The 15,376-nt window shown below is 39.0% G+C and overlaps 1 protein-coding gene across 1 annotated transcript in view; it reads right to left on the bottom strand.

Annotated features, from left to right (window-relative positions):
• The window catches only part of LOC106089126 (uncharacterized), a 121,569-nt gene that overhangs the window by 84,547 nt on the left and 21,646 nt on the right, over positions 1–15,376 (bottom strand). Inside the window, exons 4-5 of the mRNA XM_059365730.1 lie at positions 11,520–11,648; positions 7,890–8,024 (exon numbers count right to left, since the gene is read on the bottom strand). Coding sequence (XP_059221713.1) covers positions 7,890–8,024; positions 11,520–11,648 — 264 coding nt within the window. The remainder of the gene's footprint in view (positions 1–7,889; positions 8,025–11,519; positions 11,649–15,376) is intronic.

The following is a 15,376-nucleotide window of genomic DNA, read 5'->3' as shown; positions in this document are numbered from 1 at the left end:
ATCGGTTTAGATTTGTTCAGAAGTAGATATAGCTCCCATATATATGTTCGTCTGATTTTGGGTAATTTCCAATAATGTAGTCATTTGTCAACTGTAGTTATTACAGTTTGAACATATTTGCTCGTCGAGGGCGATCAAAATTGGTTCAGAATTGGATATAGCTCCCACATTTTACTTTTAGGATAGGTGTAGGGTATTATACAGTCGGCACTGCCCGACTTTTGCCTTTCCCTACTGGTTTTAAACTAACCTTACCTAATTAGCTGACCAATTCGTACTGTCACCAGTGGGAATTTCTTCCCGGTGCACCTGATTCCCTACTTTTTGTATTAGTAATGTTTTTATACCCACCACCGAAGAATGGGGGTATATTCATTTTGTCATTCCGTTTGCAACACATCAAAATATCCATTTCCGACCCTATAAAGTATATATATTCTTGATCAGCGTAAAAATCTAAGACGATCTAGACATGTCCGTCCGTCTGTCTGTTGAAATCACGCTACAGTCTTTAAAAATAAAGGTATTGAGCTGAAATTTTGCACAGATTCTTTTTTTCCATAAACAGGTTAAGTTCGAAGATGGGCTATATCGGACTATATCTTGAAATAGCCCCTATATAGACCGATCGGCCGATTTAGGGTCTTAGGCCCATAATAGCCTTATTTATTATCCGATTTTGCTGAAATTTAGGACAGTGAGTTGTGTTAGATCCTTCGACATCCTCCGTCAATTTGGCCCAGATCGGTCCAAATTTGGATATAGCTGCCATATAGACCGATCCTCCGATTTAAGGTCCCATAAAAGCCACATTTATTAGTCCCATTAAAGCCGCATTTATTATCCGATTTTGCTGAAATTTAGGACAGTGAGTTGTGTTAGACCCTTCGATATCCTCCGTCAATTTGGCACAGATCGGTCCAAATTTGGATATAGCTGCCATATAGACCGATCCTCCGATTTGGAGTCTTAGGCCCATAAAAGCCACATTTATTATTCGATTTTGCTGAAATTTAGGACAGTGAGTAGTGTTGAGCCCTTCGACATCTTTCGTCATTTTGGCCCAGATCGGTTCAGATTTGGATATAGCTGCCATATAGACCGATCCTCAGATTTAGGGTCTTAGGCCCATTAAAGCCGCATTTATTAACCGATTTTGCTGAAATTTGGGACAGTGAGTTGTGTTGAGCCCTTTGACATCTTTCGTCATTTTGGCCCAGATCGGTCCAGATTTGGATATAGCTGCCATATAGACCGATCCTCAAATTTAGGGTCTTAGGCCTCACATATATACCCGAGGTGGTGGGTATCCAAAGTTCGGCCCGGCCGAACTTAACGCCTTTTTACTTGTTATTTTTCAATAGTTTTGTCTGTCTTTTACCATGCTATGGGTGTATACAATGGTCCTAAAATCTCCATTTGAGCTTGCTAGTCACATGCCCTCCCACTGAGCTATGCTAGTTCTGATAACAACAATTTAAAGCATTTAAATCGAAACAATAATCTCTAGAAATTTCTTGCATTGTCCTCCTCGCCTACACATGGCCTTTCAATGGAGTCCTTTCCGTTTCTTATCTCCTCTATCTTCCAAGAAATGTTGCTTTCATCCATTAGCCATCCTCCGCACTAAGGATTAAGAAAACATGTGCTAATTTTTAAAAATCTTTTTTTTTTCCTTTCGTTCTCTACATTTTATTATTTCATTATTGTGATGATGAGATTACAATTTAAAATTTCTTTGCACAGATTTTTGTTATTGTTGCTGTTGTGCTGTTGGGCTGTTGGGCTGCGACATGGATGCTCTGATTACCCCGCAAACAAACAAATCTCCTAATTTCGGTTATTATCTGCTAACAAAGTTTATCTCAAATTAAAAATAATTAAATCTTAAACAATTCTACTCCATTCAGTAGATGTATCGTCTTCGTCTTCTTTGTTATGCCATTTTCTATGGCATCATTGTGGCGAGCAATGACAAAGTCCTTAGTATTCAAGACGTGTGTTTCGTATATCTAAGGGGAGAGGCAAACTCACCCACACACACACACACACACGCAATGGCATCGGCAAAATAGGAGGATATGGTGGAGTAAATTAAATTTAACATTTATACCACATGTGTGCTCATATATATATTTCTGTCAGTAGATGTTTGTGTGTGTGTATTTGTACACGCAAACAAACAAATAAACTTGCTTACACATATGCAAGGGGCTATCACGCACCCACACATATATACCCAACCATATTTTAGGATCCTTTTGAAAATCTGAAGCATATTCACTCATACGTGTTTCATTTTTTCACCGGAAGAAAATCCTCGCCCCCTCCCCCACCCCCATTTTTAGCATCCCCTAATGAATACTAAGCACACAATCAGGGGGCAGAACAAAAGCCCAAAAACAAATAGAATCATATATGGGACATTCCATAGAAGTTTAATGAGGATGTACTAATTAAGGTTTGGTGGGGGGGAGAGGAAATGTCTATGCTGAAGGTGTTCTTTTCAAATATGGAAGTTGGCATTGCGCCTTGTTATTGAATGTAACAAATGTGACAATAGAGATTTCGTAAGGATTGTTAAATCCTCATCACCAAATTATTACTCTATTTGCCAAAAGCATAGGAAAACAAGTAAAAGCGTGCTAAGTTCGGCCGGGCCGAATCTTATATACCCTCCACCATGGATCGCATTTGTCGAGTTCTTTTTCCGGCATCTCTTCTTAGGCAAAAAAGGATATAAGAAAAGAGTTGCTCTGCTATTAAAACGATATCAAGATATGGTCCGGTTCGGACCACAATTAAATTATATGTTGGAGACCTGTGTAAAATTTCAGCCAATTCGTATAAGAATTGCGTCCATTGGGGCTCACGAAGTAAAATAGAGAGAACGATTTATATGGGATCTGTATCGGGCTATAGAACGATTCAGACCATTATAAACACGTTTGTTGATGGTCATGAGAGGATCCGTCGTACAAAATTTCAGGCATATCGGATAATAATTGCGACCTCTAGGGGTCAAGAAGTCAAGATCCCAGATCGGTTTATATGGCAGCTATATCAGGTTATGAACCGATTTGAACGTTATTTGACACAGTTGTTGAAAGTAAAAATAAAATACGTCATGCAAAATTTCAGCCAAATCGGATAGGAATTGCGCCCTCTAAAAGCTCAAGAAGTCAAATCCCCAGATCTGTTTATATGACAGCTATATCAGGTTATCGACCGATTTGAACCATACTTGGCACAGTTGTTGGATATCATAACAAAATACTTCGTGCAAAAATTCATTCAAATCGTATAAGAATTGTGCCCTCTAGAGGCTCAAGAAGTCAAGACCCAAGATCGGTTTATATGGCAGCTATATCAGGTTATGAACCGATTTAAACCATACTTGGCACAGTTATTGGGTATCATAACAAAACACGTCGTGCACAATTTCATTCTGATCGGATAAGAATTGTGCACGCTAGAGGCTCAAGAAGTCAAGACCCAAGATCGGTTTATATGGCAGCTATATCAGGTTATGGACCGATTTGAACTATACTTGGCGCAGTTGTTGGATATCATAACAAAACACGTCGTGCAAAATTTCATTCCAATCGGATAAGAATTGCGCACTCCAGAGGCTCAAGAAGTCAAGACCCAAGATCGGTTTATATGGCAGCTATATCAAAACATGGACCGATATGGCCCATTTACAATACCAACCGACCTACACTAATAAGAAGTATTTGTGCAAAATTTCAAGCGGCTAGCTTTACTCCTTCGGAAGATAGCTTGCTTTCGACAGAGAGACGGACGGACGGACGGACAGACGGACGGACGGACAGACGGACGGACGGACAGACGGACGGACATGGCTAGATCGACATAAAATTTCACGACGATCAAGAATATATATACTTTATGGGGTCTCAGACGAATATTTCGAGTAGTTACAAACAGAATGACGAAATTAGTATACCCCCCATCTTATGGTGGAGGGTATAATAAACATGGGAGCTATATTTAAGTTTGATATCGATAAAAATCCGTAGATATTGGGATAGTCGTAGAATCTGGAGAAAATCTTGAAGAAGATGTCCTTGCAAAAGCTCTAAAAGGTAAAATCGGTAGCTACTTATCGTACATATGTATATGGGAGCTATATCTAATTCTGTACCGATTTCTACGTAACTCAGCACTGATCTCCAAAGACACAAGGGAAACTTTCGTACCTATGAAAATTGCGACCTGTTCTTTGTACACAAATTAACATGAACGGACGGATGGACATAGCTAAATCGTAATAGAAAGTGATTTTGAGTGGAGCATTTTTTGATATGTCTAATGAAAGATATCGATAGCATCGATACTTTTTTTTTAGCCTAATCGGATGAAAATGATGCGCCCTCTATAGGCGCAATATATCTTATAAGATAAATTGCGCCCTCTATAGGCGCAATTTATCTTATAAGATACATTCAGCGTCGGATCGCTTAATATGCCCATCACCAAAGGATAGGGGGTATATTCATTTAGTCATTTCGATTGCAACACATCGAAATATCAATTTCCGACTCCACAAAGTATATATATTTCGGATCGTCGTAAAATTCTAAGGCGATTTAACGATGTCCGTGTGTCTGTCCGTCTGTCCGAACGTCTGTTGTAATCACTCTAGAGCCTTCAAAAATTGGGATATTGAGCTGAAATTTGGCACAGATATGTTTTTTTGATGCAGGCTGGTTAAGTTCTTGGATGGGCCAAATCGGACCATGTTTGGATATAGCTGCCATATATTGGGTTGCCCAAAAAGTAATTGCGGATTTTTCATATAGTCGGCGTTCACAAATTTTTTCAACGGCTTGTGACTCTGTAATTGCATTCTTTCTTCTGTTAGTTATCAGCTGTTACTTTTAGCTTGCTTTAGAAAAAAGTGCGCGAAATTTTGTTTACATTTGTTTGTTTGGGGTCAATTTTAATATGGAGCCCACAAAGGAGCATTTCCGTCATATTTTACTTTATTATTTCCATAAAGGAAAAAACGCGGAGCAGGTTGCTAAAAAGTCACGAGATGTGTATGGTGATAAAGCCTTAAAAGGAAGACAGTGTCAAAATTGGTTTCGCAAATTCCGTTCTGGAGATTTTTCACTTAAAGATGAGCCACGTTCAGGTCGGCCGAATGAAGTTGATGATGACCAAATCAAAGCATTAATCGAATTGGATCGTCATGTAACTGAGCGTGAGATAGGAGAGAAGTTATATATACCAAAATCAACCGTTCATTATCACATAAAAAGTCTTGGACAGGTGAAAAAGCTTGATATTTAGGTACCACATGTATTGAAAGAAATTCATTTAACAAACTGAATCAACGCTTGTGATATGCACCTTAAACGCAATGAATTCGATCCGTTTTTAAAACGAATCATAACTGGAGATGAAAAATGGATTGTTTACAACAATGTTAGTCGAAAACGATCATGGTCCAAGCATGGTGAACCAGCTCAAACCACTTCAAAGGCTGATATCCACCAAAAGATATGATATCCACCTGTCTGTTTGGTGGGATTGGAAGGGTGTGGTATATTTTGAGCTGCTTCCAAGGAACCAAATGATTAATTCGGATGTTTACTGTCAAAAATTGGACAAATTGAATACAGCCAACAAGGAGAAGCGACCAGAATTGGTCAATCGTAAACGTGTCATATTCCACCAGGACAACGGTAGACCGCACACATCTTTGGTCACTCGCCAAAAACTGAGTGAGCTTGGCTGGGAACTTTTGATGCATCCACCATATAGCCCTGACCTTGCACCATCAGACTACCATTTATTTCGATCTTTGCAGAACTCCTTAAATGGTAAAACTTTCGGCAATGATGAGGCTATAAAATCGCACTTGGTTCAGTTTTTTGCAGATAAAGGCCAGAAGTTCTATGAGCGTGGAATACTAAATTTGCCAGGAAGATGGCAAAAGGTTATCGAACAAAATGGCAACTATATTGGGTTGCCCAAAAAGTAATTGCGGATTTTTCATATAGTCGGTTTTGACAAATTTTTTCACAGCTTGTGACTCTGTAATTAAATTCTTTCATCTGTCAGTTATCAGCTGTTACTTTAAGCTTGCTTTAGAAAAAAAGGGTAAAAAGAAGTATATTTGATTAAAGTTCATTCTAAGTTTTATTAAAAATGCATTTACTTTCTTTTAAAAAATCCGCAATTACTTTTTGAGCAACCCAATATGTTGGTGCCCTTTGACACATGAAATGTGTGTCGGTTCATTCACTAGTTGCATCAGGCCATTCAGCGCGGCAGTAGCATGTCCCGAATGGGAAAGCCAAGAAGATTTATGGACAATGAAATCGCCAGTAACAACAATTTCACTGTCCGTAAAGCTAGAACAGTCGTCTCAGTCATTGTGTCCGTCATGACAGGTCACTGTCTGAACGGAAAACATGCTGACAGACTGAGGGTTACCAGAAACGAATTTTGCCAAAGCTGTGAGGACGTCGAGGAAAAAGAGACCAAAGAACATCTGCTGTGTCTGTATCCCACACTGGCTGTCAGAAGGAGTTCCACTTTATATTCTCATTTTTTTGAGAACTTGTCTGATTTAGCATTTGTTTGTTGGACTTTTTAAAGCGATCTGAATGGTTCAACGGTAGGAACTGAAAGGCATTCTTATTCTTCTATTCCTGTGGTATCACAATGGACGAAAATGTCTAAGTGAGTCTAGTGGCAGACTGCCACATAAACCTAATCTAAAATCCTTGACTAGAAAGAAGACCGATCTGGCTAAGGCTAGACTTGTATTTTTAGATTCCTTATATTTCAGCTAAAACTTTGATCGCACATTGAGATGAGAGAAGTATCTCCTCTTTTTCTTAAAGGAATTTTCATGGGCAATTTGCCATTTTCGACTCGCAAGTATTCCAAGCCAGGTGCTAGGAGTTATAGGCGGAAATGCTAACCTATGCTCCATGTTGGCACCACAAACTTCTAGTGTCTTTCCCTTATAAACTAATTTTCTTACACTAAAACTCAGCATTTAAAGTTTTGTTCTGTCTTTCTTATGGAATTTTATAGAGTTCATCCATACTTGGTATATTTTTCTATCCCCAGGATAACTATGCAGTAATATCCCATATACCATTTCAAAAGATGCTTGCCCCTGGTCTATTCATCTATCTATCTATCTATTGGGTCGCCTACTCTATTATTATGATTATGTTGATACAAGTTATTGATTTTGCTTTATTATTATTTGTTATTTGAGTATTTTATGCCAAGCAAAACAATAATTCCAACTGAGTTATCTGCCCATTATAAGGGCATGGTATGAGAAAATGTTGTATCTAACGACCGATTGCATGAGGGTAGATGTCGACAACAACATTCATATGCAATGGCCTCGAACAAATGATATGGCCGGTTGAATGCCTAATGCCTACAGGTATTGCCAATAAATATGTGGGAACTATTGAATAATGTAATAATACACCTAGGCATGTTTCCACAATTTATGTTTCCAAAACTCAGAAAGGGAGAAGGGAGAGTAGATTAATCCTAGGGGATTTGCGAAATAGAAAGGCAAGCATATAGGGAGTAAATTAAATGAGGGGGAAACTAAAGCTGTATGGTTAGTTAGAAGCATAATTTGTAATTAAAGACTTATTTCTTATATTAAATTTTATTGATATTGATCGATAAAGCCATTTTGATATTGCCTTCCTGTTACTCTTACATTCCTTAGAATGTATTAGTCCAAGGAATTTTTCAATTTCCCCCATAGCCCTGCCATGGTGTGGCTGATATTTGCTCTATGATATTGCATACACCATATGCATCAATTGTTTGCTACTAATACCAATGCATTTGCAAAATCTTTCATTACTTACCCGGTACTATAATTGTGTCATTTTTCATCCAATAGTTTATTGATTTCGGGAATGCTTCCGATTGGCATTCCAGCGTTATATTCTGTCCAATTGCTGCACCCACTAATTGGTTTTGTATCCAAATCATTGGCGGAACTACACCAGCAAACCAGCAGTTTGAACATTGAGAGGGAGAGAGGAAGAGAGAGAGAGAGAGTGAGAGTGGGAGACACAAAGAGATGCGATTAAAACTCTGAATGATAAATTGAATTTTGTGGTTTCGAATCACAGCAATGATGTGAGTGAGCTAACAAATTGCTTTGAATTGCTTGCATCTGCAGTAATAGTTAAAACCAATTAAAAATCATGATAGAAATCTAATTTCTTTTTTTTTTGGCAAAAAAGGGATTTTAATGGCAAATAGTTGTTTGAAAAAAAAAATGCAAACTAAAAGTATGCTATAGTTTGTGAAAGGATTCATGTTTAACCTAAAAGTATGCAAAGTAATAAAAAAAATCTTAGCACAGACAAACACATATAAAACTTCTCTATTTTCCCTATGATATGCAGAATCTCTTAAAGATGTTTGCTTTTAGCTGTTATTATACAATACAATGATAGTTTTACTATTTTTATACCCTCCACCATAGGTTGGGGGTATACTAATTTCGTCATTCTGTGTGTAATACCTCGAAATATGCGTCTAAGACCCCATAAAGAATATACATTCTTGATCGTCGTGGCATTTGAAGTCGAACTAGATATGTCCGTCCGTCTGTTCGTCCGTCCGTCTGCCTGTCCGTCTGTCCATCAGTGAATTCTTGAGCATCTAGAGGGAGCAATTCTCGTCCGATTTGACAAAAATTTTGCATGCAAAAACTGCGATGACTATGGTGCAGCTAGGTACTTACTTTAATTGGCTATGACAGAATATTTGTTCCACTAGCCGAACGTAGAATAGCGTTCCAAGCGCCTCGAACTTCTGCGTTCATTCTAAAATCTCTGACACCAAGTTTCGAGGTGTCTCCCACAACTTGATCTTTTGGTGTACCACCGTGTTTGCCTTAAAACGACTTCTTTGGTGGAGCTTCTTCATCCATTCTGACAACATGACCTAGCCAACGCAGCCGTTGTATTTTGATGCGTGTAACTATGCTATCGTCGTCATACAGCTCATACAGCTCGTGGTTCATACATCGCCTATGTTCTCCGTTAACGCAAACTGGTCCATATATTTTACGAAGAATCTTTCTCTCAAATACTCCAAGCACTGCCTCATCTGCTTTCACAAGTACCCATGCTTCAGAACCATATAACAGCACGGGTAGTATCAGTGTCTTGTAAAGTGTAGTCTTCGTCCGTCGAGAGGTGGCCTTGTTTCTAAACTGTTTATCTCAAAACTGGTGTCATTCGTTTCGGTTACGGCGGTGCCGAGGTAGATAAAGTTACTGACTATCTCAAAGTTGTGGTTCCCAACTTTCTCCATTTTCCTTATCTGCTCAGTTGTACAAGGCTTTTTGGGAGTGGAAACCATCCATTTCGTCGTATCTCCATTTACTGCCAGACCCATTTTCACTGACTCTACGACTACTTCCGGTGACCGACCTATGATATCGATATCGTCGGCATAGGCGAGTAGCATGTGCTTTCTTGTGATTAGTGTGCCATATCTATTCACTTCTGCATTCCGTATTATCTTCTCCAGCAGGATATTAAAGAGATCACACGTTTGGTATTAAATGGTTCGGAGAGATTCTTTCCTATTCTTACTGAGGAACGCGTATCAGCAAGTGTCATCCTGCAAAGTCTTATTAATTTTGCAGGGATACCAAACTCAGACATGGCTTGAAATACCTTTGAACGTAAAGGAGTATCGAAGGCGGCTTTGTAGTCAACAAAGAGGTGGTAGGTGTTGATTTGTCCTTCTTGGGTCTTTACCAGGATTTGGCGCAGTGTGAATATCTGGTCTAGGGTGGATTTAACTGGTCTAAAGCCGCATTGATAGGGCCCAATTATCTCATTGACTTTAGGTTTTAATCTTTCACACAGTACGCTCGAGAGTATCTTGTATGCGATGGGGAGGAGACTTATTCCTCTGTAGTTGGCACATTCCGTCTTGTCTCATTTCTTGTGTACGGGACATAGTATGCTGAGGTTCCAATTATCTGGTATGCGTTCTTCTAGCCAGATTGCGCAGATAAGCTGATGCATACGCCTTATCAGCGTGTCGCCTCCGGTCTTAAATAGTTCAGCGGGTAACCCGTCGGCTCCTGCTGACTTGTTGTTCTTTAACCGGGTTACTGCTGCTTGGACCTCATTCTGACTAGGAGGTAAACATTCAATACCATCATCAGGGATTGGTTCTGCGGTATCCTCTTCGCCGCCAACATCAGACACTAGCAGTTGGGTAAAATGTTTTTTCCATATCCTCAGCATATTGTCTGTGTCAGTTACCAGATTTCCTTCTTTGTCTCTGCAGGAGGATGTGCCTGCACCAAAGCCATCGGTTTGGTGTTTAATTTTTTGGTAGAATTTCCGGACTTCATTCTGACTCCTGTACATCTCAATTCGCTCGCACTCACGTCTTTCCATTTCCTTTTTCTTTCTGCGGAACAGACGTTTCTCCTCTTTCCTTTTCTCCCGATACCTCTCCTTCATCTGGCGCGTTGCTACTGATTGCAGGGTTACTCTATATGCCGCATTCTTGGAATCTCCCAGAACGATTTTAATATCATGGGCCGGGCAGCGGTCATATTCTCTCTCTAGGCGCTCATAGAAAATAGGTACATGGGTACAAATAAGGCTGATGTTGAAGAATTTGGCCCGATATAGCTGCCATATAAACTGATCTGGGTTCTTGACTTCTTGGGCCTCTAGAGAGCGCAATTCTCATCCGATTTGGCACAAATTTTGTACAACGGCTTTTCCCATGGCTTTCAACATACGTGTGCAGTATGGTCTGAACGTATCTGTAGCTTGATACAGCTCCCATATAAACCGATCTCCCGATTTTGCTTCTTGGGTCCCGAATCGGATTATAACTTGATATAACTCCTCCTACTTTTCCTTCTCCTCCGTCCTTAAAAATTTTATTTGTTTGCCCTAAAAGAGATACTGCGCAAAAAGTCGACAGATGCGATCCATTGTGGAAGGTATATAAGATTCGTCCCGGCCGAACTAAATGCCTTTTTACTTGTTTTTTTTTTTTTTTTTGTTTTGCTTACTTTTGAAGATTTTTAACATTTTTCCAAAAACATAAGACTTCATCATGAACTATGACCTATATATATGTCTATTAAATTTACAAATAAAACTCCAATTAGCAAAATATTTTCTTTTGTATTATGTTTACTTGAGTTTATTGCAAATCAAATATATATTTAATGTTCTCATAACATTTTTGTTTTAAACAATTCTCCAGAATGTCTTAATTGAAATACAAAGCAATTCCTTCAATAAGCTTTCTATTCACTTATTCTATTTGCATAACTCAATGGAGCTATTATGTTTTTGGAATGGAATTCGTTCGTTCGTTAGGCTTGTTTAAAAAAAAAAATCAATAAAAAACTTAATAGCATACTTTTAGGAGCTTATGTTGAATTTTAAGTTTTTCTTTTATTTAACTACTCCACAATCCTTGATGGTACTTACAGTGTATAATCAGCATAACTCTTTTGCTTACTGATGGTGGTATGCCATTTGAGGCAATACACAGATATGCACCCATATTTAAACGCTTCACTTTGGCAATTGTAAGAAATGATCCATTGAAGCTGATTGCTGTAACAAGGAAAATGTGCTTTATGTTATTATGTTACCATGCTGTGTACGAGTAGCTATAAGTAGTCGAGAGAAAGGATAATCATTTTGTGTAATAAGTATTGTGTGTAAAAATTAAAGCTACTTTGAGGAGATAAATGCACAGTTTCAATGTAAAAAGAACTTAATTCAAGTAATAGTGGTTGGAAATGTTAAAACAATGAATGGGGATAAGAGGAAACCACAGAAAAGTATTGCATACTTTTCATATAGATAGTGAAGAGGGGCTATAAGGTGATAGTGGCTATACTGGATATCAGGTAATGGTTCTAAGCTATTATTGATTAACAAAACTCTTACTCAACTGTGGACTCTGAACTGAAATACATGTAAGCATACGCGAAAGTAATAGGTGGAGTGGAGGGCATAGGGAGCATTGGAAGCTATCTTAACCTCACTTCACTTAACTTTGAAGCAACAAACTTCATTTGATATTAGCCCAAGAAATAGTTCCATAAATTCGCTATCTAAATGTTTGATGTCCTAATGTATGAAGAACAATTGGACCTAAGTTGTGGCTACTCTAATTTTAGAAACGCATATCGTCTTAAAAATGAATATGACAGCTACATGTAAATTTGGTCCTCATGAAATATTTGGAATGATCGGACCAAAATTGTGCCTACTGCAGCCTTAAAAGGCCAAATCGAATGAAATATCCATTATATAACAAGTAAAAGCGTGCTAAGTTCGGCCGAACAGAATCTAATATACCCTCCATCATGGATCGCATTTGTCAAGTTCTTTGAATGAGTTTTTCAAGTATATATGAGCTATGTAAAGTTATCGACCAATATGGACCGAACTTGTCATGCCGTACAAGTCATACAAAATTTCATCTCCAAAATTTCATGCAAATCGAGTAATTATTGCGAAATCAAGACGCTCAGAAATTCGATAAGGGAGATCGGTATATATGGCAGCTATGTCAGGTTATGAACCCATTGTGACCATACTTGACACAGTTGTTGGAAGTCTTACGAAAAGACGTTCGAAATTTTAGCCAAATTGGCTAGGTCCGCCTAGGACTCGATAAGTCAAATCAGGTGATCGGTTTATATGGCGGCTATATCAAGTTATAGACTGATTTAGATCGTAATTAGCACAGTAATTGGAAGTCATGCACAATTTCAAGCCAAATTCGATAATAATCGCGCCCTCTAGAGACTCAAGAAGTCTAGTCGGGAGATCGGTTTATATGGCAGTTATATCAGGATATGGACTAATTTAGACCATACTTGAAACAGTAGTTGGAGGTCAAACCAAAATGATATGTGCAAAATTTCAGCCAAATCTGATAAGAATAGCGCCGTTTTCAAGATCAAGAAGTAAAGGTCCCAGATCGGTTTATATGGTAGCTATATCAGGTTATAGACCGCTTGTTGGATGTCATTACCATACCACCTCATGCAAAATTTCAGCCAAGAAGTCAATATCCCAGATCGGTTTATATGGCAGATAATTCAGGTCATAGACTAATTTAGACCATACTTGGCGCAGTTGTTGAAAGTCATAAAAAAAGATCCCAGATGGGTTTATATGACAGCTATATCAGGTCATGGACTGATTTAGACCATACTTAGCACAACCGGCTAAGACATAAAACGGAAGTCATAAAAAACTTTATGCAAAATGTTCGCCAAATCGGTTAGGAATTGCGCCCTCTAGTGGTTCAAGAAGTCAAGATCAGAAATTGGATTTTATGGCAGCTATATAAGATAATGGACCATTAACAACCAAATTTAGCACAGTTATTGGAAGGCATAACCAAACAATTCTTGCAAAATTTTAGCCAAATTGGATGAGAATTGCGCCCTCTAGTGGTTTAAGGAGTCAAGATCAGAGATCGGATTTCATGGCAGCTGTATCAGGTTATGGACCAATTACAACCATATTTAGCACAGTTATTGGAAGTTATAACAAAACACGTCAGGAAAAATTTCAGCCAAATTCGTAAATAATTGCGCCCTCTAGTGAATAAAGAAGTCAATATCGTCAATATCGGTTGAAATGGCATGGCAATGGCAATGGACCGATCTGGACCATACTTGGCACAGTTGTTGTATATTATAACAAAATGAGGCCACCGTAGCGCAGAGGTTAGCATGTCCGGTTATGACGCTAAAAGCCTGGGTTCGTATCCTGGCGAGACCATCAGAAAAAAATTTTCAGCGGTGGTTTTCCCCTCCTAATGCTGGCAACATTTGTGAGGTACAATGCCATGTAAAACTTCCCTCCAAAGAGGTGTCGCACAGCGGCACGCCGTTCGGACTCGGCTATAAAAAGGAGGCCCCTTATCATTGAGTTTAAAACTTGAATCGGACTGCACTCATTGATATGTGAGAAGTTTGCCCCTGTTCCTTGGTGGATAAATGGGGATGTTAATGGGCAAAATTTGTAATTTGCAACAAAATGCTACGTGCAAAATTTTATTCAAATCGGATAAGAATTGCGCCCTCTAGTGGCTCGAGAAGTCTAGATCCCAGATCGGCTTATATGGTAGCTGTATCAGGTTATTAACCGACTTGAACCTAATTTGTCACAGCTGTTGAATATCTTAACACAACACATTGTGCAAAATTTCATTCCAATCGGATAAGAAGTGCGCCCTCTAGAGGTTCAAGAAGTCAAGACCCAAGATCGGTTTATGGGGCAGCTATGTCAGGTAATCAACCAATTGGCACAGTTGTTGGATTGGATATCATAGCAAAACACGTCGTGAAAAATATTATTCCAATCGGATAAGAGTTGCGCTCTCTAGAGGCTCAGGAAGTCAAGACCCAAGATCAGTTTATGGGGCAGCTATATCAAAACATGGACCGATATGGTTTATTTACAATTCCACCCAAAACAACACTAATACGAAGTGTTTGTGCAAAATTTCAAGCGGCTAGCTTTACTCCTTCGAAAGTTTCGAAGACAGACGGACAGTCGGACGGACGGACAGACTTATAGACGGACAGACGGACGGACGAACGGACAGACGGACAGACGGACAGACGGACGGACAGACGGACGGACGGACGAACGGACAGACGGACGGACAGACGGATATATATACTTTATGGGGTCTCAGACGAATATTTCGAGTAGTTTCAAACTGAATGATGAAATTAGTATTCCCCTATCCTATGGTGCAGGGTATAAAAATGAAATTGTTGCGCTTTGTTTGTTTGTTTATTAGGTTGTTAGTTTGTTAATTTGTTTGTCTGGTCCATATAGACTCAAAAACGGCTGAACTGATTTTCATGAAATTTGCACAGGGGGGGCGGACCCTCCCCCTACCCCATTTTTAAAAACACCAGATCTTGGAGATGCGTGCACCGATTTAAGCGAAATTTTGTATACCACTTTATGGTTCCCCAAAAACACGAAATGATTAAAAAATTTTGGGGTTAAATAACCTGGGGGACGCCCCATCCAAAACCCACGCGAACGGACATGTGTACCGATTGTTACAATATGGGTATCAAATGAAAGGTATTTAAGAGTAGAGTACGAATTTGGTATACACATTTCACTCTTCATTTTCGGAGGGGTCCCCTACCGCAAAAAGCCTCAAGGGGACATTTTCATCTTTTTGGGCAATATGGGTATAAAATGCAACGTATTAAAGAGTAGAGTACGAGCTTGGCATAAAAATGTTACCACAGTGTTGGGGTCCCACCCCAAAAACCCCACCCAAGAGG

Source organism: Stomoxys calcitrans, chromosome 3, assembly GCF_963082655.1.
Source record: "Stomoxys calcitrans chromosome 3, idStoCalc2.1, whole genome shotgun sequence".
Classification (NCBI taxonomy): Eukaryota; Metazoa; Arthropoda; class Insecta; order Diptera; family Muscidae; genus Stomoxys; species Stomoxys calcitrans.
The sequence above is the reverse complement of the archived record's forward strand: the minus strand, read 5'-3'. Positions and strand labels throughout refer to the sequence as shown.